General features: G+C 45.8%; 1 protein-coding gene across 12 annotated transcripts in view; it reads left to right on the plus strand.

Annotated features, from left to right (window-relative positions):
• REEP1 (receptor accessory protein 1) overlaps positions 1–16,531 on the plus strand; it is a 499,521-nt gene that overhangs the window by 462,371 nt on the left and 20,619 nt on the right. For all 12 annotated transcript variants that reach the window (XR_011739109.1, XM_071808459.1, XM_065836977.2 and 9 more), the window contains 3 exons: positions 1,281–1,357; positions 3,399–3,519; positions 5,104–5,217. Coding sequence is in view for 11 of the 12 variants with exons in the window: in XM_065836977.2 (XP_065693049.1) it covers positions 1,281–1,357; positions 3,399–3,519; positions 5,104–5,217 (312 nt within the window). In the remaining variant the exon portion in view is untranslated. The remainder of the gene's footprint in view (positions 1–1,280; positions 1,358–3,398; positions 3,520–5,103; positions 5,218–16,531) is intronic.

A 16,531-nucleotide genomic window follows, 5' to 3' on the forward strand; every position in this document is an offset into this window, starting at 1 on the left:
TGCCATAAGTAACATGGTCCAGTTCTCTAATTCTGGGATTTTCATGGATTTTACTTCCTTAAGCTTTCTAATATTCCAGCAAAGCTGCTTAGGGATCTCCATTTTCAAATATAGTTAATTAAACAAGAGTTTTCAGTTAAATTACCAGCTTTTCTCTTACCATCTCTTTTCCTTTGGAGAAACGTTCTTAAAACTGTTTAAACTTCAAGTTTTACAATTTTACAATGGAAAAAAATACTGAGGGGGAATAAAAGGTTTCTCTCTCATCTCTAGTACTTGAAAATTATTCCTTACATCATCTTTATGGTGACAGCACCGCAGAAGAGGAGCACCGCATCACTTGATAAAAATCACTGCAAGTGATGGTGTGTGACAAATACGTTGTTTACTTCCAGCCCAAGAAGAACCAATACTGCATTTAGCTGTGCTTTTAAATGCCATTTAGTGCTCAGTCACAAAAATCTCCAGATGCCTGAATTACTTATACTACAGTTTCCCTGACCAAGTCACGGTCCCCAAAGGTTCTTTCTGTGTCTGTCGCCGTCACCACAAAAGGAGACCACCCATAAATCACCCACCCCACGGTGGAGTTACCGCAGTTGAACACAGTGACAGCACAGCGCATACTTTCACTGCCAAAATGAGGTAAAACACACTCACCTAAGCCCCAGGGAAGGGATTTAAGCTGACGGACTTGCCCTTGTCACTGCAATGGGCTCAGGGTGGGGATGTGTGGAGACACCTCCGCTCAACCCATGCACAGTAATTCAATAAATTGCAGTGAGCTGACTGTGCTCCTGAGCCCTGGGTCATGGGATGGGCATTTACCTCTTCTGTCTCTGCCAGGCTGTTTTCCCCTGCCTGTGGATATTATGTAAGTGTAATAACTACATTTTGTCTCAATTGCAGTGTGGCCAACACCCAAATATTAACCTTTGCTATTAAGAGGAGATAAGTGAGATTTTTGATGCAATGGTCCTCTGCTGGCCACTGGAGCTTCCTCTGTAGGGACAGAATCAGGCTGCTCTTCTTTGCATGAGACCAGTCCTAAAGGCCACAATCTTCCTTCCCAAGGGCCTCTGTGGAAATCTGATGTCTTATGTGCTGAGGTGGGGGGAGCTCTGGCATCTTTAAGTCTGTAGTACTTATAAAGTACGCAGTGGGGGAAAAAAAATAAGCTTTTCTTTGATCTGTGAGAGTGATTCTGTGCACTTCTTCCTGCAAGAGATAGTTCAAGACCCTTGGGGAAAAATGACCCGGCTACTGTTTTTGTTTGCCAGGTCAAATGGATGATGTACTGGATCATATTTGCGCTCTTCACGACAGCAGAGACGTTCACGGATATCTTTCTTTGCTGGTGAGCACCAGATGGGAGAGGGTTTTTGGCATGAAATGGAAAGCAAACGGAAATGTTTACATGGGGAAAAAAAGGGCACAAAGGTGTGATGCCACCTGAACATGGGGTTAGCAGCTTCAGGTGCACAGAGGTGTTTTGTCTGGAGGAACCATGCCTCCTTTCTCAGTGCTGTCATAGGAAAAGCAAGAAAGAGGATAGAACTGCTGAGTGATATCTCATTAGTGAGAAATCATTAGAGGAGTCTCAACCCCCTGCCTGTCAGAGAGAGGCGAAGCTGATTGTGGAGCTGGATGCTTGCAGAGATCTTCGCGTAAACAGCAGCAACTTTACTGCAGGCACAGTTCTAGACTTGCCTGGCTGTCTCCTGCAGTAAATACCCGGTCTCTGGGGAACAGGCAGAAACAGCCCTGCGGCACAGGATTTTGTTTGTAGGTTGCTGCCTGGGTGGTTGTTCCTGGGATGTTTTGCCCGGCTCATACCTAGGTAGTCTGGGTTTATGGTTTGATGGAGGACAGTCATAGCCCATAGTGATGGGGGCTCTCTAGTGACAGTAAAAGGATTCCTGGTGACCTCTGTCAGGATGAGAGCACATAAATGCCCAATTATCAGATTCAGCGGGCAACAAAACTGGTGAGGGGCCTGGAGCACAAGCCTTATGAGGAGCGGCTGAGGGAACTGGGGTTGTTCAGCCTGGAGAAAAGGAGGCTGAGGGGAGACCTTATCACCGTCTGCAACTACCTTCAGGTAGTAGGAGGTCGTAGCATGGATGGTGTTGGTCTCTTCTCCCAAGTAACTAGTGATAGGACAAGAGGAAATGGCCTCAAGTTGCACCAGGGAGGGTTTAGATTGGATATTGGGAAAAAATTCTTTGCAGAAAGGGTTGTCAGGCATTGGAACAGGCTGCCCAGGGAAGTGGTGGAGTCACCATCCATAGAGGGCTTTTAAAGGCATTTAGACGAGGTTCTTAGGGACATGGTTTAGTGCTAGAGTTAGGTTAGGTTATGGTTGGACTCTATGATCTTGACGTTCTCTTCCAACTGAAATGATTTTATGCTTCTGTGATTCTAAATTTGGATGCTCACGTTTGGAAATGTTTGTTACTTGGTTACCCCTTTTTAGTAAGGGGTTTCTAGTGGAAACCAGTGAGATCAGTAGACTTCAGGATGAAAATTTAATGATAGTGCATGACCCTCACCAAAAGCCTGATTCACCGTAGCACTGCATGCCTCTAGTGAGTCCTCCAGACAAAGGGAATCTGGACTACTTGGCAACGTGTCAGATCCATTGAAAATGAGATAAAAGACATTATTGTGTCTCTATCTAATTTGCATGCAGATCTACCTCCACTGTGTTCATCTGAAGCTTTGTTTTTTTGGAGGACGTATTATGTGGGTTTCTCAGGAGGAATGACAGAGAGTTTGTCCAGCCTGTGAAATCAAGTATGCTGTAGAGATCCTCAACAAGGTGGAAGACGAGCCTGACAAATCCGTGCTCAGAGTAGAGCATTACAGAGGCCCATAGAGTCAGACGTGGGTGCAGCATGGCCCTGCAGGCTTGGTGGCAGTGCTGTGATGGCACAACAGGGGTCTGGCTGGGCTGGTGCACAGCCACCATGGGGTCTCTGTGCTACTCTTGCTTGCTCCTGCCTACAAAGAGTAGTGTTAGTTGTTATCTTAAAAGCAGAAGGGCAGAGAGATGAAAAGTGCATAAATGTATCAATGAAATACTGATTTGCTCCTTTGTAATGACTGGGGATACTCTGAAGGCAGCATCTATGCTCTTTGCATGTAGAAAACTCCTCATCACACGGCAGAGTCTCTTCCAGACCATTAAATAATGGCCCTGATACCCAAGTAAAGATTTACCCATGTGCCTAGTTGAGATGTGTGCCAAGGAGAGTGAATGTGGTTTGGTCTTTGAGTTCTTTGCTAAGCGAAAGCTGCCCTAAGCCAGACTGACCAGTCCCTTCCTGTGCCGAGCATCTCTAATTAAGGGCAGTGGTTAAACTGGGAGCAGACTTTAACAGCTCTTTTTCTTCTAGGTTTCCATTCTACTATGAACTCAAAATAGCTTTTGTAGCTTGGCTGCTGTCTCCGTATACAAAAGGCTCTAGCCTCCTGTACAGGAAATTTGTTCATCCAACGCTGTCTTCAAAAGAAAAGGTAATCACAGGTGCCTGGGTCCTCTCTGGGTGGAGCAGATCTACAGTGTGTTTACTCCAGTCTTCGTATCACTCATTTTCATTGAGGGACTGGGAGTTGCTGATTCTCTTCCTCTGTCATTTGATCATCTACTTTTGATGGGTGTTTTTGTTCTTTGTGGTTGTTGTGTTTTTAAATACTGGCATCTGTTCAGCGCACTCACATGTATTAACTCATCTTTGTGCACTTGAGAAGTTGGGAGGGAGGGGGATTAAAAATACCTCCTATAGCTGCTTTGCACATACAGACTGAATATAGCCAGAGTGCTGTGTTGTGGCTGGATATAACGATTAGAGAAACAGAGTCTGGCAGCCAGGGCTCCTTAACTTTGTCCCCAGCTCTGCCTAAAATGTGGTGCAGCAATGAGACGAATAACCCAGCCTGTCTGAAAGGTGCTTAGTAAACTTTTACCTGGCTGGGAGATGCACAGCATGCTGAAGTAAGGCATGTAGTATGTGGAGTCCTGGCTTCAGAAATGTCTTGCTCAAATTCATGATGCTAATTTTGAGGAGGGACGTTACAGCTTGGATCGCCTGCCTGCCTAGGAGATGCCTGTGGCTATGAATGGGATATTGTCAGGTGGATCTGTTTGACTCATGGGAATACATGGATAACTGTCAGTCATGTATCAACATGCAAACTACCAAGAAGTTAATAACTGTTTCCCACATTGGCAGCTGTGGAAATGAAAGATGTTTAGCCACAGGCAGTGCATGAACAGTTGTATCTCAGTCCTGTCCGAGAAGGACAGTGGGGATCAGTCCCATCTCTCTGCTTCCTGTGAACTTCTGCTTACGCTTCTCACAAGTAGTGCTTGTGCATTTTGGATTGCCACCTCTTATTTACAGCTTCCAGTCCCTACTAACCCAGCACATCCAGTAGCTGCGTACTAGAAGTTGTCATCCATTATCATCCAGATCCCTGTGTCTTGAGGGAGGGAGGGCGAGGGCAGGGATTTTTGTAACGATTTCACTGTATATTAGAACAGCAAAGTCCAGAAGCTCTGGACCTACCAGTTCCATGGGCATGTTGAAGCTGGACACTGCAGTGATGTGCAGAGATACCTTGGATACTTCTGAGACCACTAATCCTGGACCCAGGGCAGCAGAGCTGCAGCTGCTCAGTGTCATCATCTGATTCTTTTCAATTATGGGGCAATGCAATTTGTCTTTAGGGTCCATAGATTGCCAGTGGCTCCTGACACACCCTGGTCCGTTCTTCCCAGGCAGATGTGTCTGTCTTACTCCCAGGACCTATTGATGGGGGTTGCACTGTGCAAGTGTATCCCAGCCTTGGGTCCCAATCTGTCGTTCACAGAATAAAGAGTTCCCAAAGCCTGCAGTGGGAGTTACTACACCCCCACAAACCTTTCCTTTCTGCAGACATTGGCTGTGAACTTCTCTTCAGCCAAGGTGGAGGAAACAGACGATGTCTGCCTCCATAGAAGATGACCTGGCCACGCCAAGAGTTTGAGGCTGGGAGGACTCTGAACTTGTTCTTCTTGTGCTTTCTTTTTGTTGTTGTTGTTGTCGTCTGCTGTGACAGGAGATCGATGACTGCCTCGTCCAGGCAAAAGACCGGAGCTACGATGCCCTTGTGCACTTCGGGAAGCGCGGCCTGAACGTCGCAGCCACAGCAGCCGTCATGGCAGCTTCAAAGGTAAAGGTGTGGGTCAGGATGGTGACATTGGCATCTCATCTGCATCCATCACCAACAGCAGCCACAGTGTGGAGGGGGAGAGATGGTGAGGGCAGGGATTCTCTCCATGATTTTTTTGTCATGCCCCCTGGTATCTCATTCACCAGACACACAGGTCCCTCTTGGGATGAAGACAGTCTGTGTCCACCTAAACATGAGAAAGTTCTTTACTTTGAGGTGCCAGAGCCCTGGACCAGGCTGCCCAGAGAGGTTGTGGAGTCTCCTTCTCTGGAGACATTCAAACCTGCCTGGACACCTTCCTGTGTGATCTGCTCTGGTGAACCTGCTTTAGCAGGTGGGTTGGACTGGATGATCTCCAGAGGTCCCTTCCAACCCCAGCCATTCTGTGATTCTGTGTGGTACCTAGTGAACCCACAGGAGGCTGGAAATGATCGATTAAGACTAGGGTCTACCTCAGACCTCTGAATGTTACATTTTCCATCAGTACCAGGGTGACAGCATTAGCAATTCTGTTCATCACAACCCATAATCATTTTTACTGTCAAAATAGAAGCATGCTTCCTTGAAAGATGCTGATGTTAGGCGAACACAGTTAACACTCTGTCAAGGAAACGTCGTTTTTTTTTGGTCAGCACCTTCCATGGTGAAGGGAAAGGCCATCTGCATCCCAGTTTTTCAATTGTTGTGCTGAGTTGTTGAGAAGTCTGGAGGATCTAATGACCTATAATTTGGGTACTCACAGAAAGTGGACATGATCTGAAGTTCATGAAGGCTAAAAGTTCATCTACAAGGCTTACGTATAATATACCTGGTGCCTAGTTCTCTGAAGATGTGTTTATTTAAGAGTGAATGGGAAGTGGCATTAGGTGCTTTTGGAGCATGAGTGAATACTGGGTGAGTGGTCTCATCTGAGGAGGTGTATCTTGTACTGTCTTCCTGGCTTAGAGCCAAAACTATAAAATAGCTGTTATCTCTGTTTCTGTGCTTGCATAAAAGCTGCAAGGACCTGATAACTGCATTTTGTGGTCTTGCTCTCTGGCCATGGATTATCGTGGCTTAGGGTAGGTGCACACAGTGACTATACCCTTGCATTCTGGAGGCAAGACTTGTATAAAAGATACAGCTTTCATGCGATCAGACACAGTCCCCCTTGCAAAAGGATAATAGAAACATATGGGCCAGGTGGGTACTGGTATTAGGAAACATGTGAATGGAAGTTGAAGGAAATTATTTTCCTCTGTCAAATGCTTTTCATATGACCTCAGGCACATCATTTTAGTATGTCTTTTGTAAAAATGCATAATACATCCTTTCAAGGCCAAATACTATAAAGTCTATAAAGTACGTTGAATGCAAGGTATTATAGAAGTGCAGAGCCCCTGGGATGTGCCATGCACATGTAGGATCACAAATATATGCAACAGCTAAATCCTGTTCCAAAGAAAAACCAAGAATTGCCTCCTTTTTCCCTGCCAAGCACTGTGAAGGCTGTGGCTGTCAGGCCTGGCTCAGTTCTTCTCCTGAACTGTTGCTCTTCAGTGGATAGGCTCTGCTAACCCAGGGACTGCTGGCTAAGCCAAACCTGGACTGAAACCTGGAGTAAATGTGGAGCTAAGGCAAAGCCATGTGTTATATGCCCAACGAAATTATATTTGTGTGATGTCTCCATGACACTTAACACTTTTACTGCTTCTATGTAAGCCTGAAGAAGTCGCACCACAGACATAAAAAGGCTCAGGGAATGCCTGGTTTGTAGCACTGCCTGTGTTCTGAACCCCTTCCTACAAGGTGCTGCAAACTGTCTGTGCTAGAGCTGTTTTTAGGACAGAGTGAGAAGCTACTTGTGAATCCCAAATAAACTCGGAGTCCTGTTTGGGGAGCTCCTGAATATGAGAAGCTCAGCAGTAGCCCAGACCCACAGCACAACCAGCTCATCTCAGCCCTGCAACAGTGTCTTCATCAGCTCTTCAACCTGAATAAATATGCAGCACCACAGTTTTTCTTCTCACTGTTCTGTTTTTCTGGTGTGTTGCTTAAGAATCTCAGTGCCTTGAGCTGTGGCTCCAGTGGCAGTGGGAAGCTGAATAGAAGGGAGAAGAGTCTCCAGGGTACAAGGAAGCTGTTGTTTTGTGTGAGTTAATGAAGCTGCCCATTCAGTGCTGGAAGAAAGCAACTCTGTGACTTATATAATATTGTTGTATGGTACATCTGCCAGCTGAACTTGAGAGAAAACAGATAAGGTATAGCAACCTATAAATGGACCTGTGTCTTTCCTTTGAGGAGGTGAAAATGATCTATTGATAAGCTTGAGACGTTGTTATTGGATTGACTGATATTTTTTTTATAACAAAGCAAGGACTCTTCGTGTCTTTGGTTCAACCTTGACATGTAAATTACTCTGAATATGTGAGGAAAAATAGGACTCCTGGCTTCCTTCACCACTTTGGCCTGTGGCCTCCAGCGAGTTGTTTGCTTCTGTGTGCCTCAGGGTGCAGATCCAAGAGACAGCGTGAGCTGATTTTACAGCTCTTCTCCTCCAAAATGGTGCAATGCTCCTGCTCCTGGTGCATTACTATGCACCAGTTCTTTGGACCTCCTCAGGATACCTCTAATCTATCAGAAAGCTAATCCAGAAAGTGGAAAAATGGGAATACTGTTTTTTGAGCCCTCAAATGTGTCGTGAGTGCCTGAGCCAGCACAAGGGTAAGGGACAGAACCAGAGTGAGGAGTGTGGTTGAAGGAATGAAAAGCAAGATCTTCCCTTCCTGGTGATGAGAAGTAGACAGTTTAACTCTGCTGCTCATGGGACCACACCCAAAACACGTTTACACTCTTCATGGTGTAATGGTCAGGAATGAGTAAAGCAGCTTCTGTCCCTGCCCTTCTCAGACTGAATTTATTGCCTTTTGGGCAGGGAGAGCTGAATGGCTGTGATTTACAGCCCAATGTGTTGCAGTACAGGAGTGCTGAGCTGGGGTTCCTCAGGTATTTGGGATGTGAAGTGTGATGGGTCAGGTGTGGACGTGTCTGCATTCAGCTGTCTCTGCTGCTGTGAAGGGAGCCATTCCAGGAGAGCAGCGATACAAGCAGGTACGGCTGTTAACAGCTTCTGTTGCCCTGGTTTTCAGCTGCTGTTAAATATATGTCAACACCTTGACTTGCTCACTTGAGAAGGAGTTATAACAGCGCTAGATTATCCTGCGTGAGAGAAGTTTAAGTGACTAATGATCTGCAAAACACTTTGAGCTGACAGATGCCAGACAAGACTGTGGTCCTGTCCTTGGGGGGAAGTTTCCAGGAAGGGAGGAAAGAGAATACAATTTCTAAGGCTTATCCTGGCTTTCCCCAATGCCAAGGTTACCCTGTGATAAGTGTTGCGTGTAGATGGGAAAGTGAGCCCAGAACAGGTTCTTCGAGTATCATCAGCCTTTAATGGATCATATTATAATTGGAACCTATAGAGATGACCATATATTCAGGAGCACTGGGCTCCTGTAGCTCTCATGGAAAATGTGGCTTCTACCAACAAGTGAATGTGAGGATCTGTCCTATTTCTTGCTTCACTTGGATTGATGGGTGAGGAAAAGATGGTTTTGTATTAAGAAATGGACCCTCTAATTTTGTCAGTCAGCATCTTCTGGTGGCAAAGAGAGAGGCTGGGCTGAAAGTGCATTCTGTACAGACCTGTTTTCAGTAAATTAGCTTAAATCTAAAACCTCTGGTACTTGGAGACATGTCTCCCACTGTGCGCAGTCCTGTCCTCTCATTTCTCTCCGAGCTGTGGTAATAGATCTTCTCGTGTTGCACAAGATCTGTCATGATCTTTTTTCTTTTGTGATAAGATTTGGGCAAGGCCCATCTCTTCATTCTTCTTACCCATTGAGCAGCACAATCTGCTCCTCTCTGATTTGTGTGTCACAGGCTGCTACTTATATCACTTATCACTAAGACAAGCTGTGCACACCCACACTTTCCTTATCTCTGATCCCCTGACCCTTTCGCCTTTCTATCTTAAATAGCCTGCAGTTTTAGTTAGCCAAGTGCAGGCTCGTCTCCCTTCCTTCTGCTCCCTTCCCCTGCTCTGTTTTGTTTTGAAGCCACAGTTGTGCTAGCACTGGCACAAATGTGTGCCAATTCATTTTACAGGCTGAGGAGCTGTCAGTGTCCCAAGCACCCTGAGTCTGCCCAGCTGGCTCGCTTGGGTGTTTTCTCTCTCTCCAGAGAGTCTATTTTTGACTCTCTCTAAGCAGAGAGGGCATTGGATATCTGGTCTTATTACCCCTGCTAGATGCTCAACACCAATCTTTTCCCTGCCCTCAGCAGCTTGTGTCCCCACCAAGGAGCATAATCTCATTTGGGGCTCTGTAATCCTGTCCTCATTGCTTGGTCATTCTGTGACACGCTGTGACTTCAAGTGGGTCTGACCTAAATGGCAGGATTAGATGACCAGGCAGTAAATCCTGCTGCTTTTTGTGTGTTTTCAATTAGTTCCAACTAGTTCAGCTTTTCCTGCTTCCAAAGGGCCCTGGGCACTGCCCACCACCTTCTTTACAGCAGTGGGGCTGTCAGATGGAGGCCTGGGCATAACTGGGTTTTTCATTGACACCAGTCAGGTTTTGGTGTGAGCGGCTGGGACACGTGTGAGGCTGCAGTGAGGCTGCAGGGCCAATGGTGTGGAGGCAGCAGCAGCCTCCCCCAGCACGCTCCTGTGTCCTCCCTTGCTGTCACCATGCTCCCAGCACTTTCTCATCCTCCATCTGTCACCCTAAGGCTTCCACCACTGCTGCCTTGCCCTGTCCCCAATCCCCCGCCCTTTTACTCCCTGCTTCCCTTCCCAAGACCCTGCCCAGCCCCACCATTGCCTCCCCTGTATCTACAACCAATTTTACACTCTCCCCCAACTCTCCAACTCTCTCCTTCAAGCTCCTGGGTTTCCCAGATCCTATTTGCACGTATCCTTATGCCTCACCCCAAACAAACCAGTTCTGCCAAACAGGTCAATATCTTTCCCCACCCTCAAGACAAATCCTCCTCTCAACCACTTAACCATCCCCAAGCTGCAGCCTCAACTCTGCTCTTCAAAGGATACCTGCAGTAAACATCTCACAACCAGCAGGTCATCGTAACCCAGAAGTTTCTGATAATGGACCCTTTTCTGCACTCCTTCTGCCCTCCTATGCATAGAGCAGGGACTGTTAGCACAGCAACTGGTGCTGTGGCCCGTTGTGTGCCCCTCAGTACCCCCACCTTTAGAAGGGGAGTGAGGTGCATATGCTGCTGGCAGTGGGCACAGTGTCTTGGCAGGAGATGATAAATGAGGTGGAGTGAGCAGGCACGCATGATTGGTATCGATGAAAAGCTTGTTTGTGCCTAATAAGTCTGAGAAAGAGTCCAGGAGCCTTTCAAGCGTGGGGAAATATGGCTTGTGGTGCTGCCAGAGCTGGCAATCACTCTGGTTGTTGGTTAAAAGGACCAGACATGCAGATGAAAGCAGGAGGGTTTCGGGGTGTGCATCCACCTCCTTAGTGTTCAGGAGTGCAGCATCAGCAGTTCCCAAATTGCTTCAGCTCACAACCACCTTTCTGGTCCAACATCATCATGTCCGTTTCCACCTTTGGGCTCACCAGCCCATGAGGGGTCGCAGCTCCACTACTTTAGGGTCCCTTAGCCCCGGGAATTTATTGGGAAGTTTCCCATTGTGTTTGCTGTTTTTTAAACCAGGGCACTGGAAGGGAAACACTGGAGGTCATTTGGATTTTATCCTCTCTAGTCAAATAGTATATTTTCCTTCATTTCTGTCATCTGGCTGGTATAGCCAATGCTGAAAGTCAATATGTTGATCCCAAATTTTCCATGAAAACTGAAACGTGTTTACTGTGGGAGTTTGGAGCCCAAACTTGTGCAGGAGGGAGATGCAGCCTTTTGTGGCATGATGGTGGAGAATCACAATTTTACTTGAATCGGAAAGAGGGAGGCATGGGGTGAGGAGCATCCTTCCCTTTAATAGGCTGGATAAAGCCTCTTTGTAACAATGAGATCCCGGTGCTTGGTGCGAGAGTGCTTCTCTGCTTACCAAAGGTAACAGCGAACAGTTCTGTCTCTGCTTAGTACCATATCTGTAATGGCCACACTATGTCCCCTGATCTCTGACATGGCCAAGAGTTGCAGAAGCTGGGAGTGATACAAAATAATGCAGTTTGATAAACCTTTGAGGACCCATTAGTTTTATCGAGGAGGGCTGAGCATGCTGCTTTTGAAAGTAGCTTCCTGTAAAGGATTTGGGATCTAAAATCAAACATCTCATGGCTGTGCAATGCTATACCAAATGGCTTTCTTGAAACATATGTTAGCATGTCATTGCTCACAGAATTTTGTGAACTGTTCCTGTCGTGGTGTGACAGCTTGTGGTGTCATCACTCTTAAGTCTTCGAGAATCTGTTTGGGTTTTTTTCCCCAAATCAATAGAAACACAGTGCTGTTTCCACTGTCTCTCTCTCGTTGACTCTTTGGTTCGTGTCTCCAAGAATCAAACAATAGCCAGTGAATGCACGGGACAGCAGAATCAAACAATACATTAATACAGAGAGACGAGGCTGGGAGACGCAATAACAAACAGTTCCCTGGAGAGGAAATGAACTGCACAAACAAAAAGGGTGGATGAAATTAAGTTTCCACCATCAATATTAACGTCAGCTGGTTTCCCTTTGAGTCTGGAATACTGTCTGGCATCTCCAAGCCATGGAGCTGTCTCGGGCTGGGCACAGCACGCAGGCCCTGGCCATAAGGATATTGTTTGTAGGATATTTGTGTTGATATGGTGGCAGAAGCAGTTTCCTCCCTCACTCAGGCCTGTGCTCAGAGAATAAAGCCGCTGGTTTTGCTCTTAGCAGGACCTGCCCATAGCCAGACGTGATAATGCTTCTGTGTGCAAACTCCCACTCATTGCTGTAATTCCCCGGCATTACCTGACTTCTCAGAAGACCTGTCAGTCACCAGGGCTAAAATGACTGCCACGTGTCCCTCACTTAATCCTGTGCCTAAATAAGTCATAAATGCACTCTGTTCTTAATGATCTTAAGTCTGGATTACAGAGGTGGCCACACACTGAGGGTTTCTCCAGCAGGAAGCATCAATCAAGTGCAAGGACTGGAGTGACAGCCTGTTGTGTTTATGATTTGCTTTACTCTTTAAACGCACTTATGAGGAAACACACTGTCAGCTGAGGTTATGGGGTGGATTCTCCATCTCTCTGGGAAAGCTAAGGGAGAACCTACGTTCAAAGGTGTAGTTCACATGTGGGTGTCCCTGCTTTTGATGTGTATGTGAGTCCCTGCACATGGTGCCCAGCGTCGTGCTCGTGTCTCACCTCGATTACTTATGCTTCAAATAGACCTTATTCTCAAAGCTTTTATGTGTGTTGCCACAATGGCTCTCTCTTTTCCCTTGCTAGGTCTCTCAGCTGCTTCATTTACACTTGTTTTTGGACCACAAAAAAGGGCAGGTAATTTGCTGAGTGCTTACACTAACCACTAACTAACGTCTGGCTCCCCATTAGACTAGTTGAACTGTTTTCAGCTGAGATTGGGCTGAGACCAGATGCTGTCTGTTCTGCTTCCAGTGGGTAGATCCCGCGTGCTGAGCTTTGAAAGCCCGTCTTTGATCTCATCAGCAAAATGCCTTCCAAGTCCTCTGCTGGCAACCGGAGAGACTCCAGCAGCCAGGCAGGGAGCTTTGTATGTGGAAAACCTGCCTAACTCAGGTTGTTGCTACTGCATTGGCCAAGCTGCTGCATTTGCTGTTGGTTTATCTCGCAAATGGCTAAAGGGAACATCTCTCCCACCGCTGAGATCCCATTTGGATGGTTTGGGGTTGCAGTGAAGCTGGTGAGGCCAGGACTTGGCTCACCAAGTGAAGATGCATCCCAGCAAGCATTTTTGGACTGGTGTGGTTGGGGAAGTCCTGCTGACGCCATAGCAATAACTGATGACCTAGGAACATGCACCACACCTCGTAGCAAATGAATATCTGCAGGATGGAGGCTGTAACGTGCATGCAGATGTGTCTGCTGGCGTGGAGGAGAACTGCTAACCAAAATTTCAGCAAAAAGAGAGGAGAACGTTAACAGGTTTAGTATTGTGCTGGAAGCGAGTGTGACTTAGTTTTCCCTTACCTGTCCATTAACTGCTGTTCCTAAGATGCAAAAGATCAGGCGGTGCCATCCTGTATTAACAGTGACCAAATTAAAAGCTTCTATTTTATGACCTGTTCCTAATATGTGTTGCTTCACTGTGCTGTGTTGTAGTATCCACAGCTGCAAAATGGAGTTTGTAGATATTATAAGTGTTTTGAAGCCTAAATAATGTCTACAGAATTCTTTCAGATTGTCAGACTGAAGGTATGATAAAATCTAGATGCTGTTATTTGTTTATATTTGGATCATTTAATGGGACTTTGCTATATAAATTGCAGATTTTAAAATTATTTGCCTGATTTTATTTACCTAGAGCCTACATAAAGCTACCTACATATGTGGAATGTTTGTAATTAATTGATGTAAACCCAGTTTTTCCAGACTCCTAAATCCATCTCTATCTTAAAAGTTTTACTTCAAATGTGAATGCAGAGATTAATTATAGAGAGGCAAAGTAATTAAGACAGTTGCAGCTATTTCTGATGGAGTGCCTTTCAGACGGCCTGACACAATGATGACTTCAGGTTTTGGAAAGGACCGAGATTTCTGATCCTTCCAAGCAAATATTGGTTGCATCAGTGTTTGTGCTCTGGGTCCACAGAGGTTGGCGTTTGTGTCTGGAAATGATGATGTCTGCAACATTTAGAGGAAGGCAGCACACAGGTTAGCGAGCTTTGAAAGCTCGGGATTTTGATACCGTTTTTTAAAGCAAAAATAAGGAGAGAATGTGCTAGATGTGGGGAAGTAAGGTACACCTATGCTATGGCTGCAATTTTGACTAAAGCTGGTAGAGATGTACCTAAATTAGTTTTACATTGATTATTGTGCCGCATGGATGGGAGCTTTAACTTCCCATAGAATCAGAGACAAGCTTCTGCAGCTTAAATATCCGTGTCTTGATGGGCGATGCCATAATATCATTGGGTTTGTCATGAATCTAAATAAGGTTGATAGCAAGTGATAGCAGTTACTGTGGGGTGATGTTACTGTGTCCTTTTTAGTATTTGTCTTCTGTCCTATTCAGTAGCATCGAGCCCTGCCCCAGCCTGGCCCTTCTGTGCCCCCGTAGAGAGAAAACTGTCCCATGTGTGGACCCAGCAAGGCTGGTGGGTCCTGGGAGAAGAAGAGATGAAGGAAGCCTGAAGAGATCTGCTCTCAGCTTGTGCCGTGCCTTATCTATGGGGTGAACTTCCCTAGGGACAAGATCAGATGAATTTGAGAGCACGTACATGATAGGGAGCAGGGAACAGAGACACACCTTCTGCCACTTGTTGCCACCCAAACCTCACCCTGTAGCAAAATCCTTGTCTAGTGGATCAGAATTTCCATGCTTATGGGGACAGTCTGTGTCCTGAGAGAAGGTGGATGGGATAGAAGCTGAGTCTAGTCAGGCAGTCTTGTGCCCAGGGAGAGTAAAGCTCAGTCTTCCAGCACCACTTCATACTTGTGTCCTCCAGCAGGGGACGAAGTCCCCAAAATACAAGTCCCACACTGCCAGCACAATCATCCTGACAGGGCAGCTGGGGAGGAGAGAGAGAGAGATGGTGTCATCCATAGTCCCACAGCCCTTCCAGTCCCCTTTTCCAAGGTTGTGTAACACCATTGTGCTGTTTTGCTCTTGACACAGTGAAATGTCACCACGACTACTGTCACGATATAACTACTGTCACACTCTCTAGGATAAAACTAGCCCAGATCTGTGTGGACACGCTGCAAACGTGCCTCTGGCCTGCAGTGTACACGTAGCTTCAGGACCCGGATCTCCTCTCTGTACAGACACACGCTGTGCTGAAATTCCTGGGACACCTCCCATGTCTGGAGCAGTTAGAAGAGCATCTGTGTGATTGCAGCCAAGATGGTAAACAAAATTCCCCAAAACAGCTGCTCTTCCACATGATTATTTTACCCAAACACAGCCCAAGATGTGTGCTGTGCTAAGTCTGTTGTGAAATAAAGCTATTGACTTGTTTTTTCTTTTGTTAATAAATTATAAGTCTTGTTGTGGAACAATAAACATTACAGCTGGAAAAAGTCTTTATTACTAAAACATATAACTACAGCAGTGCAAACCCTCACAGCACTGGCCTTTCAAATACTTGTGATTTCATATACAGCAGCTACTTATTTGACAGGGAAATTAAGGTTGGTAACAACATTTTCCATTTTACTCTGAAATCATTCTGATTCTGCTGTAATCATAATTTCTGTCGTGTTTCTATTTGGGGTCAGGTAGAAATGTGGCAATGGAGAAAGAATTGTGTTATGTTGTGCCCTAGGAGCAATGAAGTCAAGTCTATACCTACAAAGACCAAAGGTGCAAAAATTTGAAAGAAAAGTGAAAGAGAAGTCAACATGTTTTCACATGTGTTCAGTGTCCTCACTCAGCATGAGCCTTTCTGAGATTTGGACAAACTGTTTCTTAGGATGGTAGGAACAGTAATATTTTCCTATTTATGGGTTGAGCAACCTTTGCTGTTACAAACTCAAGTGAAATTAAAACAAAGATTAAGACAATGGTTTTTCTTTTCTTTTCTGGATAAAGTCCAAGTTGTTTAGCACAGGTGCAGTGACTGTGTGTTTAGAACTGTGTTTGTACCTATTATACGTATGGACCCATAGATGGCAAGCACTTATCAAGCCCTTGTTGTTTCAGAGCTGTCTCTGGGGCCTTTGATCATTATATGCCGCTATATCATGAGTTGCAATGCGAGAATATTAACATATCTCCTTCATTTTCAATGCAAAGGGGTGTGTTAGTGTCATCTTCCCTGCCAGGTGGGTCTGACGTGTGAATCTCGCCTGTAATCTGACTCATGTCCATATACATAAATTGCTTGCTAGAATGAAATGGTATTTGGGCTATCAGCCCAGTGACAATTGCAGACATAGACTGTAGAGTAAATCTGTCTTAGACTGGCCTAAGAGGAATAACTCGAGATGCCTCTTGAGAGAGAACATGTCCCAAGAGTGGCTCAGCCACTGGCAGGAGGAGCTGAAGTTCAGGCATCAACTCTTGTGGCCGGTTGGAGAGTGAGATGGCAGAGATGAGATTTTAAAAAAACCTCAGCTCCAGAAACTCCGCTATCAGGCATATAAAACCAGCAAAGTGAAATGTCTTGGAAT

This window comes from Patagioenas fasciata, chromosome 4 (genome assembly GCF_037038585.1).
Source record: "Patagioenas fasciata isolate bPatFas1 chromosome 4, bPatFas1.hap1, whole genome shotgun sequence".
Taxonomy (NCBI): domain Eukaryota; kingdom Metazoa; phylum Chordata; class Aves; order Columbiformes; family Columbidae; genus Patagioenas; species Patagioenas fasciata.